Source organism: Eptesicus fuscus, chromosome 5 (genome assembly GCF_027574615.1).
Source record: "Eptesicus fuscus isolate TK198812 chromosome 5, DD_ASM_mEF_20220401, whole genome shotgun sequence".
Lineage (NCBI taxonomy): Eukaryota > Metazoa > Chordata > Mammalia > Chiroptera > Vespertilionidae > Eptesicus > Eptesicus fuscus.
Window position 1 is genome coordinate 23,642,979 of NC_072477.1, and position 13,321 is coordinate 23,656,299.

General features: G+C 46.6%; 1 protein-coding gene and 1 pseudogene across 1 annotated transcript in view; one reads left to right on the forward strand and one right to left on the reverse strand.

The window, feature by feature from the left end:
- Positions 1-405: 405 nt before the first annotated feature.
- LOC114230702 (U6 spliceosomal RNA) lies at positions 406-498 on the reverse strand (annotated as a pseudogene).
- Positions 499-5,688: 5,190 nt separating this feature from the next.
- Positions 5,689-13,321, forward strand: part of DPF3 (double PHD fingers 3) — a 208,161-nt gene continuing 200,528 nt past the window's right edge. The window contains 1 exon segment of the mRNA XM_054715464.1: positions 5,689-5,897. Coding sequence (XP_054571439.1) covers positions 5,702-5,897 — 196 coding nt within the window. The 5' untranslated portion in view covers positions 5,689-5,701.

A 13,321-nucleotide genomic window follows, 5' to 3' on the forward strand; every position in this document is an offset into this window, starting at 1 on the left:
ATTGATGTTTTTATCTCTCTCTCCCTTTTCCTTCCTCTCTGAAAAAAAGAAAAAAAATATATACACTGAGTGGCAAGATTATTATGATCTCTGAACACATAATAATCTGGCCACTCAGTGTATATCCTATATAATAAAAGGCTAATATGCAAATTGTCCCTGTGACTAGGAGTTCGACCAGCAGGCAGGCTAGCCAACTGCCCATGTCCCCTCCCCCTGGCCAGGCTGGCTGGACCCCACCCATGCACGAATTCGTGCACCAGGCCTCTAATAGTGGCCAGATTATTATGCATTCAGAGATCATAGTTGTTTGTGTTGTGAGTAAATGCCATTTAAAAACATTTTTCAATAGAAAAATGATTTGTAAATCAGTTTATAGAAGATTTAAATAATCAATGTTTAATAAAAAAGATGGAACATTTCATGAATTTGTGTGTCATTCTTGTGCAGGGGTCATGATAATTTTTTAAAAGCATTTTTAAATCCTCATCTGAGGATATGTTTATTGATTTTTAGAGAGAGGGGAAAGGAGAGAGAGAGAAGAAACATCGATTGGTTGCCTCCCGTGTGTGCCCCTACTGGGGATTGAACCCAAAACCTAGGTATGTACCCTGATTGGGAATTGAACCCACAAACTTTCGGTGTATGGGACAACACTCCAACCAACTGAGCCACCTGGGCAGGCAAGTCCATGATAACCTTCTCCGTATTGTTCTAATCGTAGCATAAGTGCTGGTGATGCAAGCATGACAATTTCACTTCCTGATGTGTCATTTTATTCAGATCCCCTACATTTTTATGTCAACAGGAAAGTATTAAATATATTTATTAAAAAATTTATCAGATATCAAGCGCTTGGACACTTGACATGTATTACATCATTCAGTCCTGGAAAGAGTCACATGAAATAGGTTCTATGATTTATTGCCATTTTTCTTTTCCTTTTTTACTTTATTCTTTAAATTCTTGATTGTTTAAAGTATTACATATGTCTCCTTTTCCCCCTATTGACCTCTCCCTGGCCACTCCCACACCCCCAGCACATGCCCTCACCCACCTAGTGTCTGTGTCCATTGGTTATGCTTATTTGCATGCATACAAGTTCTTTGGTTGACCTCTTATCCCCCGCCCCCAGACCCCCACCTTCCCTCTGAAGTTTGATGGTCTGTTCGAGGCTTCTTTGTCTCTGGATCTATTTCTGTTCATCAGTTTATGTTGTTCATTATATTACACAAATGAGTGAGATCATGTGATATTTATCTTTCTCCGACTGGCTTATTTCACTTAGCATAATGCTCTCCAGGTACATCCATGCTGTTGGAAATGGTAAGAGAGTTCTTTCTTTTTTACAGCAGCATAGTATTCCATTGTGTAGATGTACCACAGTTTTCTAATCCACTCATCTGCAGATGGGCACTTAGGCTGTTTCTAAATATTAGCTATTATAAATTGTGCTGCTATGAACATAGGGGTGTATATGTCCTTTTATTGTCATTTTTTTTTTTTTTTTTGATGAGGAAACATTCAAGTTGCTAAGTAAACTTGTCCAAGATCACACAGTTGGCAAGTGGGGAACTCAGGACACTTTTAACCATATGTAGCACTTCCTTGCAAAATGAATGTAAAATTTAACATTCTCCAAAATGGTTCACACTCCCTGTCTCCTTTTGAGAGGTGCACACTAAGCCCCTCACAGAGTGATTGAGTGTTGACCTATGAACCAGGAGGTCACGGTTCGATTCCTGGTTAGAGCACATGCCTGGCTCCTAGGGGCGTACAGGAGGCCGCCGATCAATGATTCTCTCTCATCATTGATGTTTTTATCTCTCTCCTCCCTTCCTCTCTGAAATAAATTAAAAAAATATTTATTTTTAAAAACCAAGGCCTATCCTACTTATAAAAATCCTGCTTTCAAGTCATTATTTTCTCAATTCAATCATTATAAAATGTAACAAATGATTAAGTTCTGGATTAAAATTTCTCAAAGTAAAGACAGCTCTGGCCTGCCATTTTCAAGTGTGCCGGATAGTGACAAATCATGCTGGTTTCTGCCTCTGGGCCTTAACACAATAAATGATTATACAGGCTTAGGGTATATATTTTTGCTTTAATATGTGATATAAATGTATTCCCCCTCTCCTATTAAATCGTCAGCCTTGTTCAGGGAAGGCTACATTTTATGCTTCCTTTATCAAGGCTGCACATATTAAAATACACTGTTGTCTTCCACTATGAATTGCTGTGATTCCGATATCTCCAAGAGGCTGGTGGGAGTTCTGACTGATACTTCAACCTCATACTTCTTGCGTCAGAACACAGCGCTTGCATTTTAATGTTTTCAAGGCACATCCCAGGCAAAGTACTAACGTTTGAACTAACCCCTTGAAAATTCAATAAGAAAGGGATTTTTCAAACTTGAATTTTAGAAAAGAGGATAACTTTTCAAACTGCAAGGTGCTGTACAGAGCAATCTATAGAAGTTGACTCCGCTATTAGCTAGGTAGAATGATGGGGTTAAAATGGCCTCGTCTTACAAACATACTGAATTCAGCCCTGTTCTGTTTATGTGTAACTCTAATAGTGTATGAGTTGAATTCTGAAAGTTTTGGAACTTAAAATTTTTTTTTTTTTTTAGTTTTATTCATTGCCTTGAGAGGAGCACCGAGAAAGGAAGTGAGAGGGCACAGCTTTGAAGAACTGGCAATTTGGCCTCTCCTCTTCCCCCTTTCCCCCCCTCCCCCACTATCTTAGCTATTTGACCTGATTCAACAACTTTGGGATGGCAGCCAGATTTCTGTATGCTGACGAGGCCTCTAATTCAGGATTTAGTGCGATTTCACCCACCTCGAGAGCTTCCCGACTGCCCCGGCGGGAGACTGGCTTCACAGAAACCTCCCAATTTTGTCAGAGGTTCTCCAGGGAGGAGTCCACACAGACTCTGAACACCTCCGGTCACATCAGGTTATTCATTAGCAAACTCTTTTCACCTTCTATCTAATAGTGAAAGGTGACGCCAGAATCGCGTGTGCCCCTCGCCGAAAGAGGTTCTGCCCACCCCCAGGTCAGGTAGCAGAATACGTTTCCAAAAGCTTCCTTAAACCTCCCCTACACCTAAGGTCTGAGAGCCGGGTCCCACTCTCCTCCCCCGGCGCCCGGGATCTGGTCGCTGCCGAAGTTCCCGGTGTGTGTGCAGAACCCAAGAGGTGGTGGCGGGGAGCCGCGCGGAGTGACCACCGCTCATTACGTAACGAGAGCCCGGCTGCCGGAGGGAGCGGGCCTGACATTGAGACTTTCCAGGAGGGAGGGGAGGTGCTGTCCTGGAATCGCCAGGAACGGCGGCGGCAGTTCCAAGAAACCGAGAGAGGAAGGTGACTGAGATAAAGAAAAACACTTCGGGAATGAGAATGTTAAAAAGCCGCGGGACCCAGAGCAATAGCAAACGGCTGGGCACGTGTAATGATTTGTCAGATGAAACGGCAACCTTCCAACTTTTGCACGGGGAACAAGGGATTTTGCCCTTTGGGGGGGATTAAAAACGTAATAGGAAAGCCAGAACCGAATGAATGGAGTTCCGTGGTTTGTTGAAAATACATAAACATTTCCGTCCGGAAGCGCGAACTCTATGCCGTTGCCTAGAAAGTAGAAACTCAAACCAAACTAGAAGACTCTCCCGTGCGTCTCCACTTTCCTCAATCCGAAAGAGCAGCTCGCGCGGTACTGCCCCTTTAAGACCTGCTAGCTCTCGGGCTCTACAAAAGGGAGTGACCTCTGGGCTTTGACAGCTCCCCTAATAACTACCACCGCTCAGGCTCCGCCCACCTGGCGACCAGTGGCGCCGATTGGCCAGCGGGCCGGTATCCCGTGCTCTGATTGGCTCTCCGCTTCCCCTGAGCGAACCTTTAGAACTCTGAGACAGACAATATTCTGTTACATTGTAGCAAAATGGCGACTGTCATTCACAACCCCCTGAAAGCGTAAGTAAGACTAAAAAATGTACATATTCCGCGTGGTTTCAATATGAAAAAAAAGGCGCCTTCTGCGTGCGGAGCGCTGCCAATGCACTGCGCTCGCAGGCGCCTGCAGCCGCCGCGGGGCTTCCCTCTTTTCTTTCAGCTCTTACTTCTTCATCTTTTTTCCCCCCAACAAGCAGAAATGTCAGGAGATGCAATTAACAAGAAGAAAATTGTTACATTTGTGTTCTGCTTAATTGGCGGAGGGAGAGAGAGAGAAGGGATACCGGCGGGGAGCCTGGCGCTCGAGCGCTCTGCAGCTCGGGGGTCGCGGGCAGCAGCTCGGGGACAACACGGTCCCCCGAGTGCCCGGCCTCGCGGGGCGGCGAGCGCGGCGCGGGGGGCGGCCTCGCGGGGGGACGGGCGCGGGGCAGGGGACGCCCGTGTGCACTGGGCTGAGCTCCGCACCTCCGGAGCCCGGGTCCCCGCCCGGCGACTCAGTCCGCCCGGGCGAGCGGACCGCGGCTGCTCGGAGTTTGCAGGGAGCTCTCCGCCTTCCGATCGCTGGCGGGCGGAGAGTTTGTGTAAACCTCCCGGAGTTGTGAGGACCGCAGGGGGGCAGCGGGTCCCGGGAGCCCTGGGGCCCAGGTGGTTTGCTCGGAGCTTTCCTGCCGGGGCAGCCCCCGGAGCGTGACGGCGCTCCGGGCGGTCGCCGGTAGGTCTGGGTGTGTGTTTGTGGGTGAACTGGCTGTAGCAAATTAACGACTCGGGTTAACTTGGGGTGGATTGGGAAGCCAGAGAAGCTGCCGGTCTCAGGAATGGTGTTCTCGCCTCCTCCTCCGGGTGAAAAGCCGAGGCGGGCGGAGAGGCAGCCTGGGGCTCCCCGCCGGAGCGGGCAGCGTTTGCTTTCGGCCCGGAGCGAGGGGCAGGTGCCTCTGGCCGCCGGGAGACTTTGAGCGGACGCCCAGATCCGGGACGGAGGGGGCGGGCTGCACGAGGACACGCGGGGGCCAGTCCCCGCGCCCGACAGCCAATTCCTGCCTTCCTTCCTCCGCCTTTTCATCCTGGCTTCCTTCCTTCCTTCCTTCCTTCCAGGCTGTGGAACTGCTAAGCCGCCAAGTCCGCTCGCGATCGCGGAGCCGGAGGTGGCTTCGGGAAACTAGCGTCGCTCGAAAAGGGGTGCTGTTGGCAGTGATGTTGGCAGGAGGGAGCTCCCTCCGGATCGCGGCGCGACGTGGGCGGGGGTCCGCGCGGGGAGACTCGGCTCTTCCCAGCTGTCCTGGAAGCGGCGGTGGAGGGGAGGGGGGAGTGCGGGTGGTGGTGGTGGTGGTGGTGGGGGGAGTTTCGTGCCGAATCCTCGCGGGTGCGTGGCGGAAACCCACCCAGATTCTTTCAGCTCCGCGCAGCGGCGTCCGCACCCCTAGCTCCTCCTGGAGTGAGATCCAGGTTCGCACCCGGGCGGGGGGCCAGGGGGTGGCGGCGGCAGTGGCATTCCTATGGCGCAGGAACGCGCTCGCTCGGGGAGAATGAAACGCGTTTGTACCGGCTTATCTCCCATCTGACGGGGAAAAGGGGTAAGAATGCCCCAGGTCTTGGAGTTTTCAATATATACAGACACAGGTGAAGGCTGCGGTTAAGAGGTCTTTTGAACCTGAGGCTGATCAGAGAGCAGCGGCTCCCGGCATCGGTTCTGGCTGTGGAGCGCTGACACCCTGCACGTGAACGCCACAGCCTCTCACCCAAGAGAGAAAATGTTTTATGGCAGAACAAATGGGCGTAACTTCGCCGCATCCTCCCTCTCTCCCCGCGGCTCGCGCTGGCCACGCCGCTGATGCTGTGAGTTTCTACCGAGCCTGTGGCGGCTGGTTGGCAGTCTACCCATCTCTAGCCGAAATCACACAATCAGGTGGATGCCACCCGGTAAATTCAAGTTAAGAGAAATCTCACGTGGGCGCCAGGTCTGTTTCCTTTTGGGAAAGCGGTACCCGGGTTACCCTGGAGCCCGTGGACGCGCGGGCGGGCGCAAAGTCTCTTCGCTCCAGGGTTCCGCTGCTCGCTCCAGGTTTTTGTTTTTGTTTTTCCCCCCCTTTTGGACCGCAGAAGGGTACGTGTTCCGGGGAGGGTGTCTATGTAGGGTTAGAGATGGGGGTGGGGGGCGGGGGGAGGGATAGAACAGCGGTCTGGTTAGTGGAATCAGTTATGAATTTTTATACTCGAACTTTATAATTAGAAGCAGTTGCAATGTGATGCATTTGTAGTTACGAGTCGCCATGCACGCACACACTAGCGTACACACAGCACTCCTGCCGGCTGTTTCTAGGTGGGAGTTGAGCGGCCCTTTGTAATTAGCTGCTCCTTTTTGTACCCCAGCCCCTTTCCCTGGGGGTAAGAGGGTGCAAACAATACCCCAGGCCAGCCGAGCCTCCGGCCGGAGCTGTTAACCTCCTAAGGCAGGAGCATGCACGTTGTTTTTGGGGAGACCGACACCATCTGCCTTTATTTTTTTTTTTAAACAACTTGTTTAATAAAACATCTTATTTTTCATTTGTTTTTAAAAGTTGCTGATCAGGAAACAATACACACGTGAATAAATTATGCATGGGCTAAATTAGAACAAAGCGCAGAAGCTCATCAAGCCAAAAGGCTGCATGGATGGTGGTGCTGGGAGGAGGGGGGCCGGGGGCGGGGCGGGGCGGGGGGGGGCTGGGGGGGGGGAGAGGAGAATGGTTTGGAGACCTGTGTTTTCATCCTCCTATGTCCCTCCTGACAATGAAACGTAGCTGAATGGCATTAGCATTTTCTCTGTGTGCTTTTGAGTCTCTCTCCCCTAAGGAAAAAGAAAAAAAAAAAGAAAGAAAGAAAGAAAGAAAGAAAGAAAGAAAGAAAGAAAGAAAGAAAGAAAAAAAAAAAAAAAAAAAGCCAGACACCACTGCCGCCCCCTACAGAAACTGGTCAGGTCACACACAGGTTTCTTCTAGGATTGGGGGATAAAGTGGTGGTAGATAAAGTTCTGGGAATAAAGGAGACCAGGTTTCATGCAACACCTCTGTAGCGCTCTATCTACCCTGAGTATTGGACACTTTTCATTTATACTTGCTTTCTCCACGTGGGACATTCCATAGCCCAGGTAACTGGATGGCACAATTTGAATCTCCTGGCTTGAGGTCTTCCTCAGGAGCCCAAGCCCCGGGAGCCACATCTCCTCTCAGCAGTTTGGCTTTCTTCCTGCCTGTCTTTGATCACCCCTCAACTCTCTTTCTTATTCCTCCTCCTTGTACTCTTCACCCCCCTTCTCTCTGAAGCTGACAGCCTGGCTTCTCTTTCTGCTGTTGCCTTTAACATCTTATTACTGCCCAACAGGGTGTGAGAGGCAGAAACAGGAGCTGCCTGGACTGATCAGATCACAAAGGGGACTCGGCAGGTGGCCACACCACCGAGCAGTCACATCTGGACAAATAGAATTTAAAAGCATAGATGGACATGTATGAAGTGTAAATGGGTATTGCACATGACTTAATTTAGCAGCTACATTGTCTGAGCCTAGATGTGTGAGTCACCCCCATGTATTACACCTACAGGCAAGAAAAGGACCATGTAGTGAAGTAATTACACATGTGGGTAACATAAATATGAATTTGATAAAGGTCTGTGTGTAAATCAGTGACATTACATATTGTGTTCTGGTTGATATCTGCATTCCTAGGAAGCATAATGTTTTTTAATATACATTCTAATCTTACTTGCTGTTCTAGTTCAGGTAAACCACTCCTCCCAAATCTGCTATCAACACTAAACAACTTACTTTTATTAAGTTATCAAGACTCTGGATTGTATGCACTTAACTGGGAATGTCTGCCACCTTCTGCCAGACTTGATTATGCACATATGAGTCTATTATTATAACTGCCTGCTTAGAAAAGAATAACTGTTATTATTATTTAATTATTCCTTGTAAACCAACAGGGCTTTACCTCAAGTAACTATTTGTTTACAGAGAATGAGACCAGTAAACTAATTTCTCATGCTTATAATTGTGATCATACAAAATTGTACTAAAACTTCTTTTGCTAGAATTTTCACTTGTTTAGAGGTATTTGTTTTTATCTCTGTTTAGTTATTAAGGACACAGCTCTGGGAGAATTAGATATACTTACATAGCTAAGGTCAGACAGCAGGTCATGTGTACAGATCTCAAATCTTCATCTCTATACATTCTATGATCTGGATACAATGCATTCTAATCTGAAGTGGTTTTGTGCCTGGGAAAGTTGTGTAATTGTCAGGCACTTAGAAGCCAGACTTTGCTCTTGCTGTGGCAGGTTAGATACCAGAGACAGGGGTTAGAGGGGACACATTCCTGGTTCTAATCTCCTCTTAGCTCTTTCTGGATGAGAGGAAGAGGGAACGTGGAGGTTGGGACTTTGTGAGTTTGCAGCCTTTTATGGACATTTTAGCCCCTTATGAAAAAGGACCCTCAGACATTTTAAACCAACAGATGCCTAAGAACCACCTTCTCCATCTGCTTCTGGTTGCCACTGGAGGGGGGGCGGGAAAGCGCCCTGAATTCTCCAAACTTCATTAGCGCACATTATTTTTCAGTGGGAAGAATGTCTGGTTTGGATGAGATACCCATAAAGGAGACTAATTCCTGCCAGAACCCGAGTGGAGGCATTGTCTCAGGGTAAACCTCTGAAAGTAGCCCAGCCTGCAGACCACCTGGGAGGCATGCAGAGATCATAGTGGAATGCAGCTGCTCAGATCCGTAAGGTGGGCTGAAATTCAGGGGCAACTTAATTGGAGACTTACCTTCCTGTCTTTGTGGAATTATGCAGGTAACTGGAATTTGGAATACATCCGAGAAAGACCATAATAACTAAAGCTGTTTCAGAGCCATCTGCTCAGACAATGCAACAAATAAAGATGTCGCAGGCAGCATGCTTTGTTTTTGAGCGGGCACCAGAAAAAGAGAGGAAACTGAGTCTGATGTTTCCGTTTTCAGTGCCACCACACTGAATGTAGTGGGGGTGGCGGCTGGGTCATAAAAAGGCACCAGAGCCCAGGCCTGTTTTTTTTTTTTATCCCAACCCCTTGGGAAGCACCGTGTGTAGTTTTTTCTGAGTGTACTGAAAGTCTCTAGAAGACAGAAATGGAGCCAACTGTGGCAAGCCCCTGGCCAAGGAAATGCCGCAACCATTGAAAATAGTTTGTGCCCAGGCAGGTTTCCCTTCATGGGCCTGTGTAAAAGCATGACCCTAGTGTTAAGTAGTCTTTAAATGTGTGGGTATTTAACAAGGAAAGATAAAGAATTGCCTGGGCCCGGGGTGGGGATAGGTGAGTGGATAAAAACCACCGTGTGGCCTGGAACTCTGAAAAGATGACTAACACCAAGAGAGTGATATTATGGCCCATTGTAAGTTCCCACGTTTTCTTCGGTCGTGTGAGTGACTGGGGAAGAGATGAGGTGTTGTGTTTTTGTAATTTGTTTTTCTTATTGGTCCGGTTACTAGTGTTTCACAGTCTGTCAAACCATATGGATGAATGGAGCTAGCATCGTAAAACTGTCACCAAAGGAAGGTTTTTGAAGCCTGTGATTTGCATCAGAGTTTTAAAAGCAGTGGTTGGGAGGTGCTGGGGGTGGGGGTGGGGAGGGGCAGACTGTTTGGGAATTTCTAGGTAGAGTGTTTGTGAACAGTCGTGCGTGGGGGATTAGGCTCAGAGCTTCTAATAATGGTGTTCGAATAGCAGACCTTGAGTCCTCCACCACCCAGGCCTCAGTTCTGAGCCTGGGGAACAATGATGGCACAAACTAATCCTTCTTTTGCCACCCTCTCCACCATCCCTGAATCCGGAAACTGTGGTCATCTCAGGCTGCTGTGAAATGAATGAGGTTTTCTCGTTGTTGTTACTCACTTCGAAAATCTGCTGTTTTTATTAACTGTAGTTGGAAGCTCCCCCAGAAAAGGTTTTCCAGTCCCCAGACTTCCACCTGCCATCAGCGTGACCCTCTCTCAAGCTCTGACCCTCTTCCACATAATTGCAAAAAAAAAAAAAACCCAGCCATTTCTGACCAATGGCTAGTCTTTTGCATTTTTATTTATTGTTAGTTTAGTTTAGTTTTGGTTAATCATCACCCGAGGATATTTTTCCATTGATTTTTAGGGAGAGTGGAAGAGAGAGGGGAAGACAGAGAGAAACATGCATGTGAGAGAAATACATTGATTGGTTGCTTCCTGCAGGTAGCCTGACCAGGGTCCCGGGCAGGGGAGGAGTCTGCAACCAAGGTAGATGCCCTTGACCGGAATTGAACCCTGGATCCTTTGGTCCACAGGCTGATGCTCTATCTGCTGAGCCAAACAAGCTAGGGCTTTTGCAGTTATGATGACTTCAGAGTAATGGAGGAGAAAAAGCTCTGGGAGAGGAGGCCTTGAGTTCTGCTCCAAGCTCTACCACCATCTAGCTGTGTGGTCTTATACACAGAACTTCTCTGAGCTGTATATTCCTTGTCTTTAAGATGAAGGTTATACACCTTGATTGCCCAAATTCCTTTCAGGTCAAAAACTTTGTGGCTCTTACTATGGTCAATTAGGACAGGGAGAGGACAGTTAGGGGCCAGAGTTCAAATTCTTCCTTGTTTCAAAAGTGTGGCGCTAAGTGGTTAGAGTGTTGGTCCCTGGACCGAAGGATTATGGGTTTCATTCCTGGTCAAGAGCACATACCCCGATTTACCTCAATGGGTGAGGATTAAAAATGTGGCTCTAAAGTGTTGTTAAGATGGGGATTCCTCTGTAATTTCATTTTATCTGGTCCAGTCTTGCTGCCCTGTGCTACCACTTAGAGTTCTAGTCAAGATGGAACTTCCTTTCCCTTCTCAGGGCCTAAGGCTGAGGACCAGGTGGTGGTCCACTTAGAACATGGGCTTTTCTTCTGATTTTCTCTCTTGAATACTTTCCTTCTCATTATCACCCCAACCAGAGAATGGAAATAGGAAAGAGAAGTGGGACGACTAATTGACTTATTTTACTATATATAAGCAATCAGATAAAGTTTTTGGTTGTGAAATTACTGAGAATATCTGCCTTTTTCTCACTCTTTTCTTTAAATATGAGGAGGGAGAAGGGAACCAAGCAAAAGGTTTTTCTCCTGGATTTCATTTATCCACATCTCCTTGGATCTGCCCTCTCCTCCACCATGGCACCCATCCTAAGTAACCTGGAAATAAAGCGCTTATTTTACTTCTATTTGGGCAGCCTCAGATATCTGGCTGTTCAGTGAGCTGAAGTAGGTGGACCTGTACTGGTGTCTCATTGAGCTTTCTCTAGTGTACCCTGTATTACTGCTGAGGAAATGCAGGTGCCCAGCAGACCCATCACCAAGGCTGGCTGTACCCTGGTGGGTATTGGCAGTGTCTTGTTTGGAATTCACTGCTCTCCTTCAGTGATATGCCTCCAGATCATCCCAGATTCCTCTGGAGTCACTATTATTAGGCTTTCCTTTGGTTGAAACCTCCCTTGGCAATGTTCTCTACGCCTAAAAAAGGAAGAGGGGGTTGCAAACCCATCACAGAATTCACAGAAGCCTAAATTATAAGACTTAGGCAAACAGAGGTAGCTTTTCTTTTCTTTTTTTTTTTTAAACATATTTTTTATTGATTTCAGAGAGGAAGGGAGAGGGAGAGAGAGATAGAAACATTAATGATGAGAGAGAATCATTGATTGGCTGCCTTCTGCACACCTCCTATTGGGGATCAAGCCCGCAACCCAGGCATGTGTCCTTGACCAGGAATCAAACCTGGAACCCTTCAGTCGCAGGCTGATGCTCTATCCACTGAGCCAAATTGGCTAGGACCAGAGGTAGCTTCTTTATTTTTTCTCTAATTGTGGTAGAATATATATGACATATAATTTAATGTTGATAACATGTAAATGTACCATTTTAACCATATAATTCAGTGGTATTAAATACATTCATAATGTTGTGCAGCCTTTGATACTATACATTTCCAGAACTTTATCAATTCCAAATAGCCCCTCCCACCTTGTAGTCTCTGGTAACCACCATTCTATTTTCTATATTTATGTATTTGCCTATTCTAAGCATCTCATATAAGCAGAATCCTACAATATTTGCCCTTTTGTGACTGGTTGATTTCACTTACATAGTGTTCTCAAAGTTCATCTATGTTATAGAATGTGTCAGGATTTTCTTCCTTTTTATGGCTGAATATATATATATATATATATATATATATATATATACACACACACACACACACTGAGTGTCCAGATTATTATGATCTCTGAATGCATAATAATATGGCCACTCAGTGTATATCCTATATAATAAAAGGCTAATATGCAAATTGTCTCCTTGACCAGGAGTTCGACCAGCAGGTAGGCTGGCCAACTGCCCATGTCCCCTCCCCCTGGCCAGGCTGGCCGGACCCGACCCATGCACGAATTCATGCACCGGGCCTCTAATTATATATATATATATATATACATATATATACATATATATACACACACACACACACACATACACACACACACACACACACACACACACTGAGTGGCCAGATTATTATGCATTCAGAGATCATAATAATCTGGCCACTCAATGTATAATTTTGTTTACTCATTCATTTAATGATGGACATGGATTATTTTCACCTTTTGGCTATTGTGAATAATGTAGCTATGAACATGGGTAGATAAGTAGCTTTCAATTCTTTTGGGCATATGCCTAGATCCCCTGCAATTTTAGACTCTTTAAAATGTACAGGCAACCCCACCTCATAAACATAAAGAATATCATTATTTTGGGGGTTGAATGCCCTGGAAACCCAGAGACTCACTCCTCTCATCCCTGGCCACAAAGATTGCCTTCCCCTTGTCCCCTTCCCTTCCCTAAGGGCAGGGACTCTGTGAGGGTCAGGGGTTGGGTTTGGGGAGGCTCTAGGAGCTGAGCAAAGTTACCTAGTGAGTCTTGGGGTGAAGGTCTCCTAGGCAGAGAGGTTTCATCTGGTGACAGGGAGTTGAGGGAGCATCTGGAATGACAAGACAGCTTCAAAGTCAAGAGTTAGTAAGTCAGGCCTGTCTCTTTATACAGTGAAAAGAGCTTGAGTCTCTTTTCTTCTCCCTTCCCCTACAACCAGCCTTGCTTACCCTCCAAGGGACCCGAATGAAATAATGGATGTGAAAACATTTCAGAAGGTGTAAAGAACAAATGGGAGGTGTTACTAGAACTACAGTTTCCTGTAGCTGACTGAGAGTCAACAATACCTCATATATGAAACATTATTTTAATATATTAAAACTAAAATAAGTGAAAGGAATCTGCTATTACACATCGTGCGTAATCATTGTTTCTCA